Below are 25,940 nucleotides of genomic sequence, written 5' to 3'. Positions count from 1 at the left end.
TCTGATCACATACAGTATGACTCTTTGACTCCTGCAAATATTTTAACAGTAGATTTTTGAGGTAAAAAAACACTTTTTTCCCAAACAATTTTTTTCCGATTCGGCCCTTATAAAAAGATATAGCCATTTTAAGTTTCATAATGAGTTGTGCCAACCCTGGAAAAACAAAATTACCTTCAGAATAACTAACTAAATCACTACACACCTTTGGATCTTCAAGTTTCATTCAGGCAAAGTAACCAATTTCTCAAATTTCACAGATACTTCTTGATTTTTAAACATCAAATTACTCTAAAACGGCACATTATACGATAAAAAATGAAAAATCTTCTATTTTACATAACGTTCAAATATTCATTAGATAGCGTTCAATTTGGTTTCAAGGGTTGGCTTTTTTGAATTTCTGGTATTTTTATGGTACGTAATGGTCATAATGAGAAAACTGAAAGAAGTGGGTGATATCTTGTGTTCGAAAAAGATTCATCAAATAAATGAAAAATTATATTCCGAAATTCATTCATTCGATAAAACCGTTTGGGAGATGGAACTGAAAATAACATTTTTTTATGGTTTTTCAATTCAACAGCCTGTATTTTTTAAACCGAGCCGATATGGAGAAATGGTACATGAAAAAGTGTTTGTTTCTACCTAAAGAATCTACCTGATTTAGGATTTAGTTCAGAATTCCATCAGACTAAAGAATCTACTGTTAAAAATGTTAAAATATTTGTACTAGTCACAGAAATTGAATTTAAGTGAGACGTTTCCGAACCGTGTATAAAGAATAAAATGACAAAAGACAAAAAGTTCTAGTTTGGAATATTTAAACGCTACACTGAACTGATGAGTGGACAATGATCCCGAAACCGGTTGCATTTAGATGTTTCAACTTCTCTGTTCATGACTAGCTAGCATGGAATGACAATTCTATGGAATTGTTGTCTCCAGTTTCGAATAGACTGATTTGTGTTCGTTATAATGATTTCTTCAGGTAGTAGAAAAAAGAATCTAAAAAAAATATTTATTCATATTGATCCTTGGGAAGGATGGTTTTTTTAAATTGAGATTTCACATACGAAAGAAATTTTTTATTGATTATGGATTATGCCAATAACCCAAAGAAAGTTTTACAATTTCACGAAAAACATATTGATTTTCTAGATATAAAAATAAATTTGATCAAATACATTTTCTCAATACAAATACTTTTAAGTCAAATTAAAGAGCCCATACTTTCACATAATCGACCTGCATGGCACTTTGCCTAGTTCCCTCGTTCCAGGTAGGTCTCCACTGAGATCTACCATTCCAAAAATCTCTGGCAGCCTGCTTGGAAGTACTCTTCCATGGTTTTCCTCCGGGGTTGATGCATTTATCCGGGAAATAATTACTGGTACCACCCACTGCCACGTTGAGCAATATATAGAAATCCCTGTCAAAGGGCGCCATTTTAGTGCCAAATCTAAAAGGATTATTTCCTGTGAGATGACCCAGTTCGTAAAAGCCACCTGCTGGCGGTGTAACCCTGCCTATTTCCTTGCCGTCGACACTGAAAGCTATGTAGTCTGGCGTCCAGGTCAGTTTGTACAAATGGAAATCATTGTCGAATCCCGGCTTGTTGTGGGCGAGAGATGATAGGTCTGTGAGGTCGTAGTTTTGGCCGAAATGCACTGTAGCAGCCACTTCTTCGGGGCCGATGTTCTTGGTCCAGGCGATTAGGTTTTTGTTGCCTCTACTCTCCATCAGGTCTATTTCACCGGAGTGAGGATAGCCCCCGTAGTTATTGTTCTGGGCGAGCAGCCAGATGGCTGAATAAAAAAGAAATCAAAAATATTAAAATAAAGCAAGGATAAATCATTTGTTATGGAGCAACATCGGTGAAATTGGGGAAGTACTGACGTACAGAATAAGTGCGCGCTTGTTCAAATTCATAATCAAGCGATGAAGCGATCCCCCAAGTATTTGGCTCCAAAATAACATTTTGATATTCAGGATTTTTCCTTCTGCACAAGTCTTTGTATCGTCACTTAACAACTACCTCCTCAGTAGATACCCCATTATATTAATCTGATACGCTATACTGTAAATCCAATTTTTTACACCTACTATATCAAGAACACATTTTTATACAGGGTGTATCGTATAAAATGGGAAACATTTTAATCACAGATAGAGGCCACCTGGAGGATCACAAAACCCCCATATATATTATAGTATCTAGGATTACTAAATTCCAATTAATAGGGTGTTTTTCAAATCTGAATGGAAATTTATGCGACTAACCCTAGGTTTCATAAAGCTTGATCGAGGAATCAACGCTTGATTAACGAATAGACGTCGATTTGTTTTTAATCGATAACTCAGTCATAATCATTAAGAATTTCATTCTCGCATCAAATTATCATGTTCATACGTCTTTTAAATTATTCTCAATTGCTGCTTCTTCGATATATGAGGGGTTCAGAGCTGAAGTGAACCAAGTCCATTCAGCCTAGTTTTGGGATGAATGGCTTAGAAGTTGTTTATCAACTATTAATTTAAAAGTGACTTCTTTATTTATTGTTATTCTTATGTAAGCATATGCTTACATTCTAACCTTTTTAAATCTGAAGAAGTCACTTTTGAATTAACTAATTGGTGATAAACAACTTCTAAGCGGCCGAGTGGTGTAAATATTCGTCGCTTTCCAATTTCCTCGAAAAAACAGAGAAACAGAACATCACAAAACCACAATCTAGAACCATTGTCAACTTGAATGTGGGGTCTTTATCAAATAAACTAGACGGATTCACATACTTCGTGAATGACAGAAAAGCAGATATAATATGCATCACAGAGCATTGGCTTTCTTACGAGTTAATTCAGCGCATAAAAGTTGAGAATTACTACGTATCGGGGTCTTTTTGCCGAGCTTCATCTCGACATGGTGGGACCGTGATCGTGGTGAAAAATAGCATCCAGTCTGTAAGGTTGCCTGATATAGAAGACCTCTCGATTGAGAATAATATAGAGATGACAGGAGTGAGGATTCCGTCGATGAAACTCGTTGTGGTTGCAGTGTACAGACCACCTTCAGGTGATTTCAAATTATTTGATTCTAGGATTACAGAGGTTCTGGAAATTTGTCTTAATAAATACGCAGACGACAGAATGATCGTTGCAGGTGACTACAATGTGAACATACGAGATCATAGTGCTAGGAGAACCCAGCTCATTGAATCTTTCAGGATGTTCAACCTGAATTACGTTTTTACGGAACCTTCCCATGTAACCCGAACGTCCAAAAGTTGTATTGACAACATGTTCACGAATATTCCAAGCAGTGGACTGAATCAGGAAACTTGCGACTCTCTCTTGTCCAACCATCGAGCACAAATCATGTCGTTTTCAGTATTGGAGGACAAAAATGAGAAGGATTCTTTCAAGTTGGTACGACAGATGAATGCAAAGCATTCTCGCAGTTTTTGGCAGCGAGTTCGGACTACCAACTGGGAATCTGTGTACTGCGATGATGCTCAGACTCAGTTCAATCAATTCCATGATACGCTAATGGAAATCTTCGACTCATCTTTCCCTTTGAAGAAAATGAAAATGAGAAGTTGCAATAAATACAACTACTCGAAGAAAATAAAAGAACTAAAAAACAAAGTAGAAGCAGCAAAAACAATCGCTGATGTGTTGAGAGATGAGGACAGTGCCCTGTTGTATAGAAGTTTGAAAAGGCTACTCAGAGAAAGTATAACTGAAACTGTGAGGCAGAAAAATATTAGGAAATTCAAAACGCAGATAATAGACAGCAATTCCTATGGAAGTTGATAAAAGAAGAAACGGGAAAGAAAGAAACATCTCAAGGATCGAGATTTGACGTGGAGGGTAAACAACTTAATGAGTATTTTGCTACAGTAGGACATAAGATTCAAAAAAATCTGAACCCATCACTTGAACTCTCAAGTAAATTTTTGAATAACTTCAAAGTTGAGCCTTCATCTTCAATGTTTTTGCATCCTGTTACTGAGGATGAAGTTTTATCGGTGTCCAATAGATTGAAAAATAAAAAAAGTAAGGATGTCTACGGCATGTCATTTTCAGTACTCAAGGGGATCGTTCCACTGATGAAGGGGCCGTTATGTAAAATAATTAACGATTGCTTTGAGCAGGGAGTATTTCCGGATAAATTGAAGGTAGCCGCAGTTACGCCACTTTTGAAGAAGGGAGATCCGAACCGCTGTGAAAACTACAGGCCGATTTCTGTTCTTCCGACAGTCTCCAAAATATTTGAGTCCCTTCTGAGAGAGCGCTTGACCAAGTACCTCGAAAAAAATTGCCAATTCCATCCTTCTCAGCATGGCTTCAGAAAAGGACATTCAACTGTAACAGCAATGGTTGATGCTCTAGATACAATCCTCGATGCATATAACAAAGGGGAGGATGTGGAGTTGTCCTGTGTTGATCTTAGTAAGGCTTTCGATAGCGTCCCTCACGATATTCTGCTTAATAAACTACAATACTATGGGGTGAGAGGCAAGGCCTACGAAATATTCTGTTCATATCTGGATAAACGTTTCCAAAGAGTCAGATGGAATAACTCATTGTCAGGAGATCAAGAAGTCCTCTCGGGTGTACCACAAGGTTCCATACTGGGACCCATCCTTTTCATCCTATACACAAATGATCTCCATTGTAACATCAGAGCTGACAGGATAATTAGCTATGCTGATGACACTGCATTTTTGAATATAGGTAGAGGTACGACGGCTCATCAAACGGAGGGATCCCTAGCTGACGCAAGCGCGTGGTTTTCTGCGAATGGAGTTAAGATCAACTCAGACAAAACCCAAAACCTTGTTTTCACCAGCAGGGGACAATCCGATCAATGCCTCACATACTTGGGTGTAACGATTCATTCCTCCCTCAGCTGGAATATATATATTGATGAACTATTTGGAAGTTTGTCGACTGCCATATACCTTATAAAAAGGATGAGACGAATTGGAAATACGGAAACAGCTAAGCTGGCTTATTATTCCGCCTTTCATAGCCGAATGCTCTATGGCATCATTATATGGGGACAAAGTAGTGGCATTGAAAGAGTACTCCTCAAACAGAAGAGAGCAATAAGAGCGATCTATGGCATGAGACAAACAGAGAGCTGCAGGCCTATCTTTGCAAGGGAGAGAATACTCACAGTCACCTCATCCTTCATACTTTCTTGTGTGAAGTACGTACACCAAGAGAAGGAGAAGTTTGAAACTAATTCCAGCTTCCATAACTATAACACTCGTTACAAAGAAAACTTTGCACTTCCATGTCTTCGCTTGAAGAAGCTACAACAGGGTACAAATCTTACATGTCTCAAATTGTACAATAAACTTCCTCAAAATGTGAGGAATTTGAGTAAGAACAAATTCAGTGGGAAAGTTAAGGCACTTTTATTGGAGAAGACGATATACACGCTGGATGAATTTTTAAATTGTTAGTCGGTATTTGTCATGTGATTGTGATATATTATTATGTATTATTAGCATATTTTAGTTTGACAAGCCGTGTATGTTTTGACGGTAACTTTTAATAGTGTATACCTTGATTGTGATATTATAAATAAATTATTATTAATAATTATTATAAGTCATTCATCTCAAAACTAGGCTGAATGGACTTGGTTCACTTCAGCTCTGAACCCCTCATATTCAGAAATGAAAAGGTTTCAGTGATTCCGTTTTGGTAATCTAGTAACTGACAAATCGTTGATCGGACAATCAAAGTTCTATGACACCCGCTGCAAGTATATCCCCTGCACGGAATCACTGATTCATCTGATATTTGGAATGAACATAGCTCCCACTAGGTTTAAGCAAACTGCAGTCAAAAATCATTCGATTTGCAGGATCGTATCCCAAAAATTTGAATTGTTCTAAGAAGTTCGCGAAATCAACTCCTATAATGATTTTCCGGATTCCTTCTGCGTAAACTGTAGGATTAATTTATTCAATTAACCTAAATTTGTTCGAGTTGATATTTAATTCTACTCATAACGAAGTAAAGTTGGAATATTAATGAATTTCATCAATTGAATATAAATTATTGATTATGTTAACGTTAAGTTCAATTTTTATTTTTTCGGAATATATCAGTCTTCTGAACCGTAACTCGTTGATTAGTCTTTGAAATTAATTAATACATAGACATTCAAACAAGAAATGCGTAAAATAAAACAAAATCTAGGCGTTTCTCAATCTCAATGTAATCTCGAAACAGAAGCCTTACGGCCAGTTTCATAATCAAACTTAATATCTCTTTAATTTAAACCTTCCTTTAATCCAACAAAATGACACTAAAGAAAACCTTAGTAAGCTTAAAGTGACTTTAAATTTGATTATGACGTTACATTTGAATACATTTCTCAGCTCTGCCTTTAAAGGTATTATTTATTGCTTTCTGTATCAACCTAGGCTCATTCCTAATTTCATCACACAAAGGTTGGATTTTTACACATTTTTCCTATACCATTTTTTCCGATTCGGCCCTGATTATAATGAGCTATGCCACCCCTGGAGAAATAAAATTCCCTTCAGAATAAAAAGCTAAATTCCTAACACTACACATCTGTGGATCTTTTAAACAGACGTGCATTCCAGCCAAAGTACCCAATTTTTCAAATTTCACATACACTAATTTTAAAATTTGAACATCAAATTACTCGAAAACGGCGCATTATACGAAAAAAAATGAGAAATACTTTTATTTTACAAAACGTTCAAATATTCATTGAGTAGCATCCAACTTAGGTTCAAGAGTTGAGTTCTTTGAAGTTTTGTTATTCTTATGGTACCTAATCGTAATGATCATAATTAGAAAACTGGAAGACGTGGGTGATATCTGATGATCGAAAAAGATTCATGAAATAAATGAAAAACTATATTCCGAAATTCATTTCATTCAAAACCGTTTGTGAAAACAAAACAAAAAAATAACATTTTTTAATGATTTTCCAAAAGCCTGTATGTTTCAAACCGAGCCGATTCGGAAAAAATGGTAAAGGAAAAAATTGTTTCTTTTGATCTAAAGAATCTACTGTTAAATTATTTGTACGAGTCAAACACTCACCCTGAATGCCTACAGGGAATTTCGCGAACTTCGTATACCTAATTCGAATTTGTGGTCCTGTTAATCGAATTATATTTGACAGCAGTATTGTTGCAACTGCGGAAATCTAACTCGCTTTAAAATAAGTAATATACAAATCGTTCAGGAGATATACCCCAGGTTTCATAAAGCTTGATCGTAGAATCAACGCTTTGATTGGCGATTAGATGTCAATTTTTTTTCAATCGCTAATTAAGTAATGATCAATCAGAATATCATTCTCGCATCAAATTATGATGTTTATACGTCCATTCGATTATTTCCAATTGCTACTTCTTCAATATATCCAGAAATAAAATGTTTTCAGTGATTTCGTTTTAGAAATCGACTTACTGCCAAATCGTTGATCGCACAATCAAAGATTTATGAAACTCGCTGATAGAGGTTTTTATCACCATTCAAATATTTTAAAAAACATCCTATAAATCAAAATCTAGTGCTACTAGATACTACTACTTTCCGGGACCCCCTGTACGGGTACACAAAAAGCAAGTACAGCAATTCCCTGATATTTTCCAAGCTTGTGCGCCATGAGAGAAGGTAGAGAAGCTGAAAATTTGTACACAGCACCGGCCATCCACCGTCCATCGATTTTTCAGCGACTATCCAAAAGTTTCCAAGCTAAGCAGTCATGCAAATTTTATTTATGTTCACATCAGGGATCTCGGCAATTAAAATGGGGACATATATTCACCTGGCCACAGCCAATCTCCAGCTGGCAATTTGGCCCTCGTTTCCAGTATTCCATATGTGAAGGCGAAGCGTCCAGCTGTGGTCATACGGGCACTTTGAACAGGATTAAAATACCCACTGCAAGAGAAATATATGATATCAAAGGAATTATTTCCAGATCAGGGTCTGCGACCGACCTAATTTCAGAATACTGTACCTATTTCGATGCACTGTGTACTGTGACTGTGAGGACAAATAAATAAACCTTATTCGTCATCCAAAGGATGTTTAAATAGAGGAAAAATCCACTTGAAACAATTCATTAGGAGTATGCAATTCCAATCTAAGTTTTTTTCATAAAAATGTTAGATTGCAATAATAAAAATAATTCTACCTTCCACAGTCTTCATTTCAAATTATTAATTGCTTAGGAGTTTTTCGAAATCAAATCTATCATCATGCCCAGAAGACAAAGCTATAATAAGCCTGCAATAATAAATTATAAATTTTAAATGGTGTAGAAGGCATTTTATGTTACTTTCAAAGACTTGATAATCGGGTATTGAAAAATCTGCAAAACTTATCGTCATTTTAAATCAAAACTGTAGGTAGATAGGATTATAGTTTTCATTGAATATGAATCGCTCACATACTCCAATTTTTCAATTCGTTGAAAGATTAAGTTTTAAACAAATTTGAATCCAATTGCAAAGTTCAAATTGTCTGTGCATGCCTTACACTTTCAAAGAGAAACGAAATATTAATTCATCTACAGGAAGTAAAAATTTATATTCTTCGAGACTATACTTCAAAGGCTCTTTCACATATGAAAGCCTTCTTGACTACGAACTTACAAAAAATCACGAAAAATTTTTCCTTGCATGTCAAAATATATTTACTTTTTCAGGGGAACATCACCAACAACTTTTGGCTGTATTACCAGTTTTCCATTCTCAATGAAGCTCACTGATCTATCATTCACATACTCCTGGAATTCACCATTCTAAAAAATAATTATCGTATAAGTAATATATCTACTACATCCAATAAAAATAAAACTCAAATGTCCTTCTAAATTCAATGCAGTTTCTATTCAATATCATTCACCAATTTGCTAAGACTCATACGATCAACCAATTGCAATATTGTTTATAATCTACTATCCATTGATTTCAATAATTATTATCACATAGGTAACAAAATGAAACTCACTCCATTTCCGTCAACAGTCAACTCATGGTTCCACAGGTTCTGATTCAGTGAGTCGAAGTTTTCAGATAGAATCAGATCTCCTGAACATATTCTACGTCCATTTGAGTATGATCCGCTTACTCTCGTTTTAGAAGGTGTGCATTGACCAAGAATTGGAATGACCACCTCAACCAGAAGTCCGATTATACATAAAAAAATTTTCATTGTCTGAAAATAAAATTATAAATGGAGAAAAAATTGAAATCATGTTTTTATATGAATAACATCTAGTGACCACGTATTTCTTATCAAACTTTCATAAAATTTAGTGTGAAGAAATAAAGAATGTTTGAAATTATTATCTTCGTTTTGTGGTAATATTTCCTGCCTAATCACAAATTTCGCTCTTCATGAATGAAATTAAACTTAGTTCACGTTTGTGTCCCAGTCTGACAGCTCACCTAAACTTAAATTGTCAATGAAGACTCATTCAAGCACTTCTGTCTCTACGATTTTCAAATTTTGAAGACGGTCACCACACTAAACTCTGAGAACAAACTATCACAAATTTTGAACACCTAGAGTTATATACAAAAAAATTAACATGGTATTATCATGAATAAGTATTACACAACAAATTTTCCAATCGTACAACTTATATCTTTGGGATATTCCAAAAATTTTAGAGGCAGTATGTTGGACATTTCGAAATGCAAATATAGATACATTCTTGACAAATAACTGATACGCACATTACGTGTAAAAATGGGAACATTCTGATTGTTACCTAGCCTTTTTTCAAGATTCAGTTAGAACAATATGGGAAAACAGCTCGAAAGTTATGAGAACTCAGAAAAACAAATTAGATAAGCTTTGTCTCCTTATCAGAAAGTATGAACCGAGTTATTATTGTCTCTAATCAAAGTTTCATATGAATTACGAATTAGTTTATGAGTTCATTATTATGTTTTCCTACTCTCTGAAGTACATTTTGTACATATCAGATTTTATCTACACCTACTGCTTATGTTATGGCTATATTCAGGAATTATAAGTATATGAAGTGTACAGAATGATTGTTAGTGGAGGACCCAAGCATATCTACTGAATGCATTCAAACAGCATCTTGAACCTTATACGGTAACTTGAGGCATATACACATTCACAATAAATGAAAGAAAAATTTTCAATGATACCCTTCATTAACTGTGATATCTATTTTTTCCTTATATCTTGTTGGGGAGCCCACGAAGCTAAATCGGGATTTACTCGAGCGTCGTGAAGACCTAGTGGATTTTGAAGATAAGATGGTATGCACTTTCAGCGGTGGGAAAAAAGTCTGCAGCTTTTCAAAGATGTTACAAAAAATCGTTAGGTGTAGTTACTCGAGCATGTCAGATTAAGATACTATACAGGATGAGTCTTAAACTTGTACAAATATTTTAGAGGTAGATTCTGGAGGCCAGAAGAAAAACTTTTTCCTATTTTTTCCGATCTGGCTCTGATAAAGAGAAATTGCAATTTTAAGTTTTCATAATGAGCTGTGCCACCCCTGGAAAAACAAAATTACCCTCAGAATAACTAGCTAAATCTGTGACTCTACACATCTGTGTACACAGGGTTGTATTCAGCCAAAGTACCCAATTTTTCAAATTTCACATACTTTTTAATTTTTGAACATCAAATTACTCGAAAACAGCGCATTATACGAGAAAATATAAGGAATACTTCAATTTTACAAAACGTTCAAATATTCATTAGATAGCATCCAACCTCGCATCCAACTTAGTTTCAAGAGTTGGGTTCTTTGAATTTTTGGCATTTTCACGGTACGTAATGGTCATAATGTGAAAACTGGAAGAAGTGGGTGATATCTTTTGTTCGTAAAAGATTCATCAAATAAATGAGAAACCATATTCCAAAATTCATTTCATTCGATGAAACCGTTTATGAGATATAACTAAAAATATCATTTTTTCATGGTTTTTCAATAGCCCGTATCTTTTTCACCGAGCCGATTCGGAAAAAATGGTGAAGAAAAAAAGTGTTTCTTCAAACACGAAGAATCTACTGTTGAATATTTGTACTAGTGAATGGCTCGACCTCTATAATACAACTTTTATTATGAATGCGAAAATAACTTGAAGCCCAGGAGAGGAGATAATTCAAAAAAACTTATTTTTGTGACTCAGATTGTATTTTTTCGATCTTCTTGAATCATTAGCTTCAAAATGAGTAGAAAAGCCACCGAACTCGAGAATGTACACGTGACTTTTTTTTGTGCTCTCCCATACATTTTCGTCACACACAAATTGTCAGAATATACACTGAGAAAAATCTTGAGGTTACAATGTGAAATTACCCCCATATTAGCTGGACAGGTTACAGTTACACAGTTGGATTATTTTTTTCACAACTAATATCTGGATGTTTCTACAAGGGTGTTGCGAAATTACATGAAAAACGTAAAACTATCATGTATATTTACAGTGAATATGAAATTTACAGAAAATATGTGTTAATTCTCTGTGATATCACAAAGGTTGTAATATTCACCTGAAAAATTACAACTGCAATGCAATATTACAATAAATTTGCGAATTTCAACATGAAACGGTAATTTCACAACATTATTGTGATCTAAATTTTTTTTGAATCACAATAATTTTGTGAATTATCACATGAAAATGTGATTTCACAACGTTATTTCACAAAGTCATTGTGATTTGAGATTTTTTCTTGTGAATTTGCGAAGAAAAAATGTTGTGTTGTAGAATTACAATGCAGAACCCTTTTAATTTTAAAATTCCTTCACAATGTGCTTATACAATGTGTTATTAAGGCGGTTGTACAACATGATATCGCGGCACAATTTCCTTCAAGGATAGAACACTTTTTATTTACATGTCTACAGTAAGAGAAAAATCTTACGCGAAATTGTTGAAATTTATTATATTATGGTCAAAATATTTCTCTCGAATATGAAAACAGAATAAAAAAAATAGATCAATCGGTTTCCATTAGAGCGTTCCAAAGATGCCGCTTGAAATTTAATAAACAACTGATCTCACGAAGGCCAAAATTGTGCTGTTCATTTTCCGATCCACGAAGAGTCTCATATGAAGCTGACTTTTCAGAAGCTCATCTAGTGGCAGCTCCAGGAGCTTTCGGGTGAGATCGGTGAAGGAAAGACGAATGTTTTTGTTGTTATAACTATTCTGTGCATGTCTAGGAGTGTGTGTACAGGATTTTTTTTAATGCTTCATTTTGGACTGCTGCCTTATATTGATCTGTGTCCACACACCCCAATGCCTGTACCTCTTTCTAATTTTGATCCATCAGTACAACATAGAGTCCATACAGATGACTTTTTGTCTAATTTATTTATTGCATTGAGACAGTCCACAATGACGTTTTTTGTAGAAATTTTTTTCTCGACTTGTTCTTTATATGAATACATTTCTGAAGATATTTTATTCTATTCTTTGTATAATTCATATAGGAGATTATAGGTTCCTGCATTCCTCCTCAACCATAATCGAAAAACAAATTCTGTCACTTGGTCAGAAAATATTTTGAGTAGATACCTACTGCTGAAAAAACTCGTAAGTCTGGGTATTTTTGTAAAATATCTATTTTAAAAATGTGTTAAACACATTCATAGCTGGAACGTAATATTACAATATGATTGCAAATATCAAGTCATTTTCCACCTATGCGGTACGTGACGTCGCTCGGCTGGATCCGAACTCACAGCTTCAATGGAATTTCATAATGCAATTGTAAAATCACAACTTTTATCTGCTTCTAGATTCATTCTGTGGCCAATCAAAACCTTTCCTGCAACTGGCACCTGCTCGTTGCCCAATCCCATATCCTATCGTAGATACTCACTTACCCCATAACCCAATTCATTCTGGAATGATCCACTGTGTCTTCAAGAACTCTGAAGTGCGAAGAGTTATACATGGTTCAGTTTTTTGTTTAATATGATTTAGTTCTTTCAAGTTCCAAGTATTTCTGCCTTCCAAGTTCCTTGAAGGTTTCAAGTGTGTGACAAAAGAAATATATACTGGTAAGTAGATAGTTCACATTTTTTGAAAGCGATGTTTATTTTTTCGATTCGTGGTTTTCCTTTGGCAGATACTAATGGAAAAAGTTGAACACCGCATGCATACAATTTATTATTCATTTATTCTGTATCGAAATATTGCCTATTGGATTCCTACTTATTTAATTTTTTTTTCAGGAATAAACCACCGATACGAATTCTTTATGGAAAAACGATATGTGTTTACAACCTATGTATTCAGGGAGGCCCTCAATTTAATCTATGGAGATGTTCCGAAGGATGCATTTCAACATTCATCCGGATTCTGGAAGTAAGTCAAGCACGACAAAAGCAAGTTTTATAGACAACAAATTCATAAATTTATCTATTCCAGAAGATTGTGTCTTTTTTGTTGGAAAAAGACTAGGTATACTTTGTTTTTGAATTTTAATTTTATACTCTTATGATATGAACCGCTAAATAAGCGCATACTTATATCAATATTTTCAGAAGCTGATATTTCACAGTTGAATGCTTCACAATTATGTTGATTTTTTTTTATATTTTGAAAAAAATGTTTAATCATTTTAGATGATATTTGTGGTTGTTGTTTTTGTTTGATGTAATGTTTCATATTATTTTTTATATTGAAGATTATATTAATTTCATGTTGTGGTTGTTTTTTAACTGATATAATGTTTCATATCTGTTGTTTTCCATATTGATGACTATATTTTATGTTGTAGTTGTTTTTTTTAATTAATTTAATGTTTTTTTTCCATATTGATGTACCTATATTTTAGGCAGTGATTGTGCCAAATTTAGTTCTGTACAACTACTTTGATCAATAACAAAATAAAGACAATTATCCAGTAATTTTCATGGTTATTTCACGAAGTAATTTTAAAAGGGTGTGGGGTATTTCTACAATGAATTCTGGAATTTTAACAAATACTTGAAATTTACAATTAAATTCTGTGAATCTGCTCTGTTTATTCACAACATTATAGTATTTTACGGTCTAATTGATGCTAAATTTCACGACGTATTTTCGCGAGAACAAGAGGTGATTCCACAATGAATCCTGTAATTTTCCAAAATTTTTTAATTTTACAATTTATTTCTGTAAAAATCCTTTGCGAATTCACGGAATAAATGTAATTTTACTGTTGATACCATAAAATTCCATTGTGATTTCACAATGAGTATTCACAGGTTTAGTTTCTTGAAAAATCATTAGAAAAAATTTCATGTGAAATCACAACCAACTTGTGATTTATATTTTCTGTGATTTTACAAGGTTTTCGTTTCAAAATATTCCTTGTGAAATTCCAGTGATTATCGTTGGTCACAAATAACCCAAGATTTTCACTGTAATTTCACTATTTCGTTTTCTCAGTGTACTTTTCAACATGCAATTAACCACATAAATCTTAATATCACACGCTCGAGTTTGTACAATCATCGTTTTTTTTTACTACATATTTTGACAGGCTGTTCTAGACTATTTCCACTATACAGGCTGATTCAGAACTCGAGGCGGAAAATTAAGGAACAAATACAGGCTGCTATTCTTGATAAAAAAAGTAAAATAAAATTTTTGGATATTGCCTTGTTTCCGGGATATAAATATTCAAAATTTCTGCATGTCGTAAATTTTTAACTCTAATAGCTGATAAAAATACAGAAAAAATTTAATCAAATGTTAAAAAATGCCACCATTAGCATCGATACATGCTTGGCAACGCAGAATAAGGGAATTGTACACTAATTGCATGTTTTGTCTATTCTGAGTGGATTCGATTAATAATTCGTTCCATTAGATAATTGTTCTTTATCATTAATTTCCACTGCGTAAACTAAAAATAATCCAAAGGATTCAAATCAGGTGATCTCGCTGGCTATAGCACCTTCGATAAGCGTCAGAAAACACCCGGCGAGATGGTTGTCGTCTATCAGGAAATCTCATGTTGTACTCCCGACAAGCTTTTAATGAGTTGCCATCACAAAAACTGTACACAAAAATAATATCTGCATGTTTTTCGTTAGAAAACTGCATGTTTAACAGAAGGACTAAACCAGCAAAGCAATTTTCAAATTGGCAAACAATGAGTGTTCTGTCACCAGGTGACATTCATCTCATTTATTTCTAGGCTTACTGTAATTTATGAAACTTAATTGGTTCTCTACAGAAATATTAATGTCCAAAAACTCGTTAACGAAGCCTCATCGGCCAAAAAGTTTTTTCACGTTTAATCAAGAATATCAGTCTCTATATGTCCATTAAATTTGTGGCCTCGAGTTTTGAATCACCCTGTATATACAGGTCTAATAATAAAAAAATAAAAAAAAAAAAACCTGATACAGATACAGGTCTAATGTTTGGCAGAGGTACGCTACAGCGTCCAAGGTATCTTCCCTTATATTAATCTGACACGCTCGAGCTCAGTTTTGTCATTCGTAAAAATATTCATTGTCATTGCCACTTATTGACAGGAATTATGAAAATTTATCATTGGTCATTAGGTAATTTCCAAGAAATCTCAGAGAATTTCAGTTGTCTTTTTATATTATTAGGTACATGTAGATACGCAAATAATTCACAATTTTTGATCCTTCTAATAGGTATATTAACTCAGAATAGAAATGATCTTCCCATTCGAAGTATGTGTATTATTATCATGAAGCAAATTAGAAGTCTAAAAATTTATTGATTTTTTCTTGTACTCATACCTACATATTTCTTGATGTTCCTAAGAAACATGGGTAGGTACCGAAAATTCGGAAATAGTGATCTCATTTCAACGTCACTCAGTGTATCACGTCGATAATCAAGAAATGTTCTTGAGTAATTTCGCTCAAATCGCACTACACCGCAGTTCATTTTATCAAACCAGTTCCTCGAGATTGAAGCTATCTATTTGAACATCCTATTCCCGTAAATGGCATCATATTATAGTTAAACTCCGACCATTCTGCAATTCATCCAAGGTAGGAAATCTAAGAACTTAGAGTGATTGATTTTATGCTTAACGTTTTATAGATTAGTTACCCATTGCCGATTGAATCTTAGGGTCGTCAATCATTTTTTTCGTACCAGTATAATTTTCTCATGAATCCGAGAAAAAGATTAATGTTATTGATGTCTAGGATTTGTAGATTTGATCGGAATTATTATAGCAATTATAATTTCCTTTTGTAAAACAACTTTGATGAGATGATGTACACATGGATATTCAAGAATTTCAAATTTTGGAAACAGATTTTTCAAAGAAATTTATCTCAGTCTGCGGGGATTATTCACTGTGACTTAAAATTAATTTTATTTTGATATTCAAACCTCAAATCGCATTGTTGGGAGCAGAAAACGAAAGACAACCCTGCAAATTCAACACTGTTGTATTTTAGCATTGAGTATTAATTCTCACTGGTTTTAGTGATTTGAAACAAAGTTTACATCATTTGCAAAAAAATTTTTCTTTTAATTGTAGTAGATACTCTAATCTGTACTTGATACAATTTTGCGCCCCCTAAATATTATTGCAAACATTGCATGTCTCCAATTTTTCAACTGCATTTGTTAATTTTATCGCTGTTGCGAAACGTTCATCCTTATACATTCACAAATATGGTGAGGTCAATATGTATTATTTCAGAAAAGCTAATGTGTCATTATTTTTGTGTTTCAAGAACTCAAATAATAATTTGTTTCATTGATTCATTTTCGGCCCTTACAATTACAATGTCTGGAATATGGATAACTAGGGGGCAATGGAAGTGTGTTGAAGATTTGTTACCCACATATGGTGTTACAGTGCCAAAGAGTGTGAATTTCCCGAAAATTAAATGTTTTGTTCCATCGATATTTCGGAAAAATAAATCAAGAATTAATCAGAAAGCATAAAGAAGCCGGAAATAATTTTCGAAGTGTCGAAATTTTCCGATTTAGTTGAATAACTCAAAAACTATTCGATAAATTTTATTTTTTTTTAACAGCAAGCTGGTTGGTGGCATCAAACATTGATGATCTGATTCGTATACCAGCACAAGTTGCTCAGACCACAGATCCGAACCTAGATAATATTATTTGTATGTTTCTTCGAGAAATTGTCTTGAAGCTAATTATTCAAGATTAACGGAAAATTTATAATCTGACAGTTTCAGTAAGCCGAAACAATAAAAATTGTAACTAAAGGTCACAAAAATCAGTTTTTTTGAATCATCTCCTCTCCTGGGCTGCAGATCGTTTTCTCATTCATTAAAGAAGTTGTAGAGCATAACATTTTCTACAAATTTTGTTCGAAGCAATTTTTCTACGTTTGAACGTTTTCGAGATACATGGCGATGAATGTACATTAGGCTGAGTTTCTACATTGACCATGGCCTTTCGCATGTGTGGCTAAGCTCTTCGCCCTTATCGCCCTCTAACTCGAAAACGTAAAATTGCTTCAGACATGAATTGTTTTATTATCTACAACTATCATAATGAATACAGAAAGGGTTAGAGGTACAGGAAAGGAGATATTTAAAAAAAAGCCTTGTTATCATCTTCAAACTGGCAGATTAAGAAAACTCCCCTCGATTATTGTCAGATTAATGGGTCAACACGTATGCAACACCGAGATTAACCATCTATGTGAAAATCTGATACGAATTTTTTTTTTACCATTTACAACTCTTCCGTACGGCCAGCCCCACTACACAAACTGTCAGATAAGCATGAATTCATTATCAGAGACACGTAGGGCATATACAGTATCTTGATCTGACATGCTCGAGAATGTACATCTAACGTTTTTTTTACATCCTTGAAAACCTGCAGACGCTTTCCCCACCGCTGAAAGTGCATACATCATAAAACCTTTCTTTCTTTCTACCATCTAATCTTCAAAATCCACTAGGTTTCCACGCCGCTTGAGTAAATCCCGATCAGCTATCGTATGAAGCTTAGTGAGAACAAATAAATTAAATAAATTCCTGAACGCCCAAATTTTCGAGAAAAAAAATTGTTTCAATAACCCCTCTGCTACTTTCGTGGATATCTTTTGAAATTTACTACCCTGTATAAAAAGTTACTTATTTCAAAACAACTACCGATAGGATTCATTTGCTCTTCATTTCAGGGTATATTTTTTGGAAAATGAATCATCTGCTAACAATTTTGAGCCTCGTGTTCGATATAATCAACAGAGGAAATCTGGAGTCACCACCATGTGTTGAAAGCCTAACCACAGCCAGCGGCACATCCGCCCCGAAAGGAAAAATATGCTCTGGTGACCTGATATTTCAAGATCATTTCGAAAATTTCGATCTTGACATCTGGCAACACGAACAGACCCTTGGAGGTGGAGGGGTGAGTGCTTTTGTCTCCGGTTATACCAACAGTTACATAGAAAACAGGACACTCATTATCAAATTCATTATCTAAAAATAATATCTAGGAATATATACATACACTGCTCCACAAAAGTTAAGAAACTTCAGAAATTCCGTGATCGTTTAAAAAATTGCTGATTCTTGTCCACCAAATCTTCATTTATACTCTTTTATATTGGGATATCTGACACTGTTTACCAGAAAATCAAATTTTAAATTTTTCCATTTTCAACTTTCGAAGTAGATGGTATCTAGCAGAAAAATCATAGTAGATTTAAACGTGATACAGACTCCAAAAGAGCAACCTTTCTAGTGATAAATCTCGACATTTCATCCACCCTGGCGCAACCGTTCGGTCTTGAGGTTTAACGTTTAACTGAACCCAACTTTTTGGGAATTTTTCGAGTCGCGTATCTTCCAGGAAAATTATCGTAGATCTAAATGTGAAACATATTCTGAAGGAGCAACTCTTCTAGTGATAACTCTGAGAATTTCATTCGATCATTAGGAACTTTTAACTGAACCCAACTTTTTGGGAAAATTAAATGAGGTACAAGCTGTCTAGGATGAGAAACTTCAAGATGAAATCCACTGTTTTAGTAGTAGTATAGTCATCGACCTTAGGTCCTTCGGCCTATTGGAGATCCAACACATTATTAATTTTATCCTTTTTTTCTCAAATTTTGATCAAACTTACATAACCCTAAAACACATGCATACAAAAAATTGTTATAATAAAATCATTAACACTGGGTGTTTATTTTCTATGTCACTTAGTATGCCTTCCGTATTCATAGAGAGACTATAATATTAGGTTTAAAAAAATTGGGTATCACTAACATAATTAATATATTTTTCTGTAGAATTGGGAATTCCAGTGGTACACTAACAATAGGACGATTAGTTATATGGATGAAAATGACATATTGATGATAAAACCAAGACTTTTAGCAGATGACGTGGGTGAAAAATTTTTATATTCCGGTACCCTAGATATCAACGGGGGTTCTCCAGCTGATGAGTAAATATATTTTAGAGAAAAATGTGTTTTTTTAATGTCAATATAAGAAAATTATTGTTCAGTATGATTTAATTAGGGTGAAGAAGATATTGATAAAAATTTCATTTCTCAGATGTACGAATCCTGCTTGGTATGGTTGTTCCAGAACAGGCAGCCAAGCCACAGTACTTAACCCTATAAAAAGTGCTAGGATTAGAACCCTTAATTCGTTTCGCTTCAAATATGGCAAACTTGAGGCTAAAATCAAGCTTCCAGCAGGCGATTGGCTTTGGCCAGGTAAGTTGGGTGCAATGTGAGAAGCAAAAACTTCATCAACTTCATGTTAGTTACAGAATTGCTATATACGAGGATATATTGAAAAATTCTTAACCCACTATAGAACCAAACAAAATTTCAATGTCAAAATATTTTATTACTCAACATATTCTCCTCTTGATTGGATACATTTATTACAGCGAACCTGCAACGTCCCTAGACCTTTCAAAAAAACTGTTTCTTCTTGCTCTGCAAACCAGACCTCCACAGCTTTTAGAACCTTATGACCTTTTTATCAGTTGAGGAAAGAGATGATAGTCGGATGGAGCCAAATCTGGTCAATATAAGGGGGTGTTCTAGTAATTGAAACCCTAAATCACGAATTTTTTGCACGGCAACATGAGATTTGTATGCAGGGGCGTTGTCTTGCGAAAACAAAACACCTTTGGATAGCTTTCCGCGTCTTTTCCCTATAATTTTATACGTAGAGTCATCAGTAATGTTGAATAGTATTCTCCTGTTATATTGTTCTACCCTCATCCAAAAATCACTCATGATTGCTCCGTGGCAATCCTAAAAAACTGAAGCAAGAACTTTTCCAGCAGATTTTTGGACACGAAACTTCTTAGGTCTTGGAGAACCAGAGTGTCGCCATTCCATCGATTGTTGCTTTGTTTCTGGATCGTAGAAATGTATCCAAGTCTCGCCCATAGTAACAATTCGGTTTAAGAAGTCTAAATCGTTTTCAAATCGAGCACAGATCGAACGCGATGCTTCTACCCTTGCACGCTTTTGGTCAACATTCAAACATTTGGGCATCCATTTTGCAGCAATTTTTCTCATGTCCAAATTGACGTGAACTGTATGATGAACGCGTTCGTATGAAATATTCAGTGCTTCAGATATCCGTTTTAGCCCAATTCGACGGTGTGATAAAATCATGTCATGAACTGCATCGATATTTTCGGGGACTGACACAGAAACTGGCCTTCCCGATCGGTCATCATCTTCAATGGAAAATTTACCTCTTTTGAAGCTTGCGGTCCAATTTTTCACGGTCGCATACGAAGGACATTGATAACCAAGGGTATTAAGCATATCTTCGTGAATCTGCTTACTTCTTAACCCTTTTAAATACAGGTACTTGATGATTGCTCGATACTCCAATTTTTCGATTTTCACAATTTCGGTGGACAACTTCATTTTTTTAATTTATTGCATAACTCTGGTTTACGTTTTTGACCTCAAACTTCACACTGACACTTCTAATGAGTTATTGTTCGTTGGTGTGGTAACGCAATATTTTTTTTATGCATGAAACTGGTCTAGGATAACTAGATATATCAATACATCCTCGTACATCGAAACTATCAGAGTTGACTCGATGTTAGGTACAAAATCTAGGCTAACTAGATACCAATACACCGTCGTATATACTCTGATAATGCCGTTGTCACTTTTTTCAAATTCTATCTAGTTTTTAGACTCCCTGATTTTATGAAATGGGCGTTCAAAATTTGAAAAAATTCATCGTCAAATAGACTATGGATTTTCGAGTTTGACGTTTGGTTTCTTCTAGCTCTGTGGTTATTACCACGAAGCAACCAGTATGGCGGCTGGCCATCATCTGGCGAAATCGACATAGTGGAAAGCAGAGGCAACAGGGACCTAACCGACTCTACAGGCAAACATATAGGCACCAAACTCGCCTCCAGCACCCTCCATTGGGGCCCAACCTACTCCATGAATAAATACTCCAAGACGCACTACGAGCAGACAAGTTACGAAGGTTTCGACCAGGAGTGGCACCTGTATCAGATGGAATGGACCCCGACCAACATCACATTCAAGATCGACAACGAACCCATCGGGACCATATCCCCCCCAGAGGGGGGTTTCTGGGAGCTGGGCGACTTCAACGAAACGAACATGTTGAATCCATGGAGGAGTGGAAATAGGATAGCTCCTTTCGATCGAGAATTTTACATCGTTATCAATCTAGCGGTAGGGGGGACGAATTTCTTTCCCGATGATGCTAAGAATGGGGGAGGGAAGAAACCGTGGAGTAATAAGTCCCCCAGGGCAAGCGGTGAATTTTGGGAGGGTAGACAGACCTGGTTGCCAACGTGGAAAATGGACACTGATGATCAGGCCTTCAAGATTGATTATGTCAAAGTTTGGGCACTTTGAGAAAATCTTCCTTTCGAATTAGAAAATAATCTGGAAACTCATTACATTTCGCGTTTATCTTCATTCTGACACACTTATCACATTAATCTAGATGATAGATTTCAAACGTAGCAGGCTCGCTTCCTATGTAAATAAATCAATATAAATTTTTCACTATAATTGTTTTGTCATTTCATTCTTTTCAGGACGAAAGATATAATGAAACAGAGAAATAATTCCCATATATATTTAATATCAGTTTCATCAATAAAATAAAACAAATTATAAACACTTTTCAGATTGATGCCTGCAGCAAGAAACCATTATTTGTTTGTCAATTTCACTTAGGCCCGGTACTTTCACCTTCGAATAAATTTTATTCAACGAATAATGACGTACCCAAAGATTATAGAGTAGAAAGATAGGAAACGCCCTCATATCGCTAGTACTAAAAACCGACTACATTTTGGCCAGTGAAAACACGCGTGACAATGAGATGGCGCTAAAAACGCACTGTCAATACAGGAATACTTTTTGATAACAGTTTTCTGTTTTTTGATTGAGGGGCGCGAAATTCGAATTCTATTTCTCGTATTGCATTCCAATATTGACTTTGTTTCTATCAGAAAACAAACATCCTGAGCGACAAAACAAAAGTATGGTTTTGCTTTGTGATCAGGATGTTAGTTTTCATCTAAACATTGTTTGGAATCAATTGATATCAACGAAAAACGCTGTTGGTTGTGCTATATGTTTATTTGCAATTCATAAAAAATTTACAGAAATTGAAATAGTGGGCAATAAATGAAGCTTTTCCTAGGACACTAAAGTATATGGTGATCTGCTATACGTCGAAGGTGTTGTTTCTGTACAATAGGTTGTTCTGAATTAATGAACTTAGTTGAATTTGTAAAATATACAAATATTGCAGACATATGCAAGACCTGTATGTCAGTATAGTTTCTTGGTGCTTTTTTTATGATTTCCTATGATATGGTCTCTTCATGACACAATATACAAATTGATTAATGAATGAACAGAACACTCACAGCAGGTTTCATAAAACTTTGACTTTCTAAACAACAATTTGACAGTCACTTGGTTCCCAAATGGAAATCAATAAAACCTCTGCATTTCTGAATATATTGAAAGTGTAGCAATTGAGAATCATTGACCTATAAAGATCATCATATTCACTTAATACGCCGTTTATGCAAGGGATGCTTTCTGCATACAACAATTTACGTCGATGAACAGTTCTCAATTGACCTGCAGTAAAATGTTCATTGCACATGGTGTAGTAGTGTTTGCTGAAGTAATTGTCTTCAAGCCCTGAGAATTTTATCCACTTCGGAGCACTGAAAATAAGAATCAATGAATGACCGATTCACATGTTACGACTTTTAATACTTACGCTTCCATTTTCCTTAGTTGAGTGAAAAACTTAATCACGTAAAATACATTTTATTATTTTATCCACCGTTCTTCACCATTCAATAATTTTCGAACAATATTTTGAAGTTTTCACCAAGAAATAAGGCAAAAAACTCCAAAAATCGGCAACTAGAAGGAGCCAGATAAACAAAAAGCGTTTGAGAGTCAAAACATTCAAAACCTCTTTGATCAAAATTGACGTCTGAAATCTTAAAAAATGTCATATATTTCTGCAAATGGCACTCAAATTAATATTTTAACCAGTCCTAGCGTTTTAATAACACGCGTGACACACAGATGTCGCTCAAATCGCTTTAGTCGCCTCGTTTCCCATCTTTCTACTCTATAATCTTTGGACGTACCGACATTCGATCTATGACAAATAAACTCTTCTAATTAAGTTTCAATGACAGATTTATTCGATGAATAACACTATCTGAAAGTGAAAAGACTGCATTTTTACTAATCTTACGAATAAGACTTAATAAATGCGAATAAATTTATTTATTCGCACGTGAAAGTACCGGGCCTTAAAGAAACGCCAGACTCAGAAATAAGGTACTCACACCTGCCAGCATTTGTTAAACCTCATTTTTGAAAACCTAACCTAGACACAACTTCGGAATTTTTTCGCTGATATCCGTTCGACGCTTGCTTCAAATATTCGACTAACTCATAGTTATAGAGATCAAATTAAATTCACTTCATCATCAAATCAGAATCACGAATCACAAACAGTTAAATAAAAACATTTTCATTTCATAACCGTTACAAATTCGGTTTTGTTATTATTTTGTAAAAAGCATCAACTTATATATACAGAGTGTGAAACGGAAACCATCCTATTTCTAGAAAATCAGAGTATCTAATTAAACTGCTCCACAAGAGTTATAGGGATATCATATTCAATCGTTTTTAAAAGTATTTAATCTTCGAGAAAATCTCTGTAAAATCATTTAAAACTCAATAACAACTTGAATCGATCCAATAAAAATCAGTATGAGACATTTCCTCAATCTGGTCGCCTTTTTTCTGAAGTTTGGTTCTTTGCATAAGCTTCATGAATATTCTTTTTTTGAAATGAAGTCAGTTTATCAACGGCTTCGATTTGAAACGAGTTTTCTGAATATGCCAAGACGTAAATTAACAAACGCTGATTCTAATAGGGCTAGGGTGGCCCAACTCAGGTTGTTGTAGCGGAAAGGCTCCAAGTCAGCCAAAGTGTGATATCTCGGAATCTCTTCCGAGATAAGTTCCGTGTTGGAAAGACCAAGGCTTGATGGGCGACGAAAAACAACGCCTGCTCAGGATCGTTTCATCACCGTTTCGGCGAGAAGAAACCTTACATCTACGTGTAGAATGCTACGGAATACTCTTCAAAATGCAGATGGGGTCCAAGTTTCCATCGAAAACATCAGACGACGTTTGAGAGAGGTGAATCTAGGTTCTAGACGTCCATTAAGAGGAGTTCCATTAACACGTGACCATAAGCGTCAAAGACTGGAATGGGTAAGGCAACATATCAATTGGAACGATCAATGGCGTAGTTTCCTTTCACTGATGAATCCAGATGTAGACTTTTTTCAGATTCTCGAAGAATAAGGGTATGGACAATCCCACGAATACCCCGTAATCGTCGCTATGCCCAAGAAGTCCATCCATTCCGAGGGGGTAGTGTTATGGTATGGGCCGGGATATGTTTCAACGGGCGCACAGATCTACACATTCGTCCTGGGAATATGACCGCCTTACACTATAGGGAGCATGTCATTGACAATGTTGTGCCAAATTTTCACGCTGCTATTGGTGGAACTTTTCAATTTTTAGACGATAACGTTAGACAGCACTGTGCAGCCATAGTTGAGAATGCGCGCGAGGAGCTTGGTATTCCACATTTACCAATACCTCCGCACTCACCAGATTTGAATTGCATAGAACATGCATGGGATATGCTCCAAATAAGATTAGATAATCATCAACCTACCCCAGAATCCTTAAATGATCTGAGAGAGCTTCTGCCCCGTTTATGGAACCAAATTCCTCAAGAAATGTTCGACAACCTCGTGTGTAATATGCAAAGAAGATGTCAAGCTGTTATTGATGACCGTGGAGGCCATACATTGTATTGATAGTCTTAAAATGCTTGAATTCTCTGGGAATAAAATTTCGTTATTTTACTTGATTTTTCTTAACCACACTATATACGCTGCAGAAAATTGATTTGCAACTTGAAATCATATTTATATGGATTGTTATTTTACACGATTTTCCCCACCCTGTATACGCTACAGACCTACAGGCTAAAATTAATTTGCAACTTGAAATCATATTAATATGAATTTTCATCACAAAAATCTTATTTTAACGATATTTTTTTGCAATTCAAGTCAATATCCCTAACTCATGTGGAGCAGTTTATATGCTTGTCATTATCGATTTTAAACAAAATCCCACATTTTTTACTTTGAGTATATGTGTAGCAAATTAAGTATACTTACAGTTGAAAAAAAAATAGGCAATAAATATTCTCACTGTGCTCCTCGTGAGCATTATATCTCAAATATTCGTAAAAAAGATCTGAAATGTATTAATACAGGGTGAGTCTTTGACTCGTACAAATATTTTAAC

The 25,940-nt window shown here is 34.9% G+C and overlaps 2 protein-coding genes across 2 annotated transcripts; one reads left to right on the top strand and one right to left on the bottom strand.

Annotated features, from left to right (window-relative positions):
- Positions 1-1,073: 1,073 nt before the first annotated feature.
- Positions 1,074-9,258, bottom strand: LOC123322709 (beta-1,3-glucan-binding protein-like). The gene is made up of 4 exons (XM_044910698.1): positions 9,028-9,258; positions 8,715-8,818; positions 7,838-7,953; positions 1,074-1,808 (listed from the first exon to the last, which is right to left on the bottom strand). The coding sequence occupies exons 1-4, from the start codon at positions 9,229-9,231 to the stop codon at positions 1,219-1,221; spliced, it is 1,014 nt and encodes a 337-aa protein (XP_044766633.1). The 5' UTR covers positions 9,232-9,258; the 3' UTR covers positions 1,074-1,218.
- A 6,641-nt stretch (positions 9,259-15,899) lies between these two features.
- On the top strand, positions 15,900-22,058 carry LOC123322705 (beta-1,3-glucan-binding protein-like). The gene is made up of 5 exons (XM_044910692.1): positions 15,900-16,048; positions 18,181-18,410; positions 19,297-19,454; positions 19,567-19,730; positions 21,289-22,058. The coding sequence occupies exons 2-5, from the start codon at positions 18,198-18,200 to the stop codon at positions 21,897-21,899; spliced, it is 1,146 nt and encodes a 381-aa protein (XP_044766627.1). The 5' UTR covers positions 15,900-16,048; positions 18,181-18,197; the 3' UTR covers positions 21,900-22,058.
- Positions 22,059-25,940: the final 3,882 nt, after the last annotated feature.

Source organism: Coccinella septempunctata, chromosome 1, assembly GCF_907165205.1.
Source record: "Coccinella septempunctata chromosome 1, icCocSept1.1, whole genome shotgun sequence".
NCBI lineage: Eukaryota > Metazoa > Arthropoda > Insecta > Coleoptera > Coccinellidae > Coccinella > Coccinella septempunctata.
Note: the sequence above shows the minus strand (reverse complement) of the source record. Positions and strands in the feature narration are given on the sequence as shown.

Bases quoted from the DNA above. Each gene is read 5' to 3' on its own strand.
- LOC123322709 (XM_044910698.1), bottom strand. From the start codon at position 9,231: ATGAAAATTTTTTTATGTATAATCGGACTTCTGGTTGAGGTGGTCATT. The intron at 7,954-8,714 runs GTAAATATATTT...TTTCTCTTGCAG, and splicing joins GGTGATGTTCCCCTGAAAAA to TGGGTATTTTAATCCTGTTC. The intron at 1,809-7,837 runs GTGAATATATGT...TTTTTTATTCAG, and splicing joins TGGAGATTGGCTGTGGCCAG to CCATCTGGCTGCTCGCCCAG.
- LOC123322705 (XM_044910692.1), top strand. From the start codon at position 18,198: ATGAATCATCTGCTAACAATTTTGAGCCTCGTGTTCGATATAATCAAC. The intron at 18,411-19,296 runs GTGAGTGCTTTT...ATTTTTCTGTAG, and splicing joins AGACCCTTGGAGGTGGAGGG to AATTGGGAATTCCAGTGGTA. The intron at 19,455-19,566 runs GTAAATATATTT...TTCATTTCTCAG, and splicing joins GGGGGTTCTCCAGCTGATGA to ATGTACGAATCCTGCTTGGT.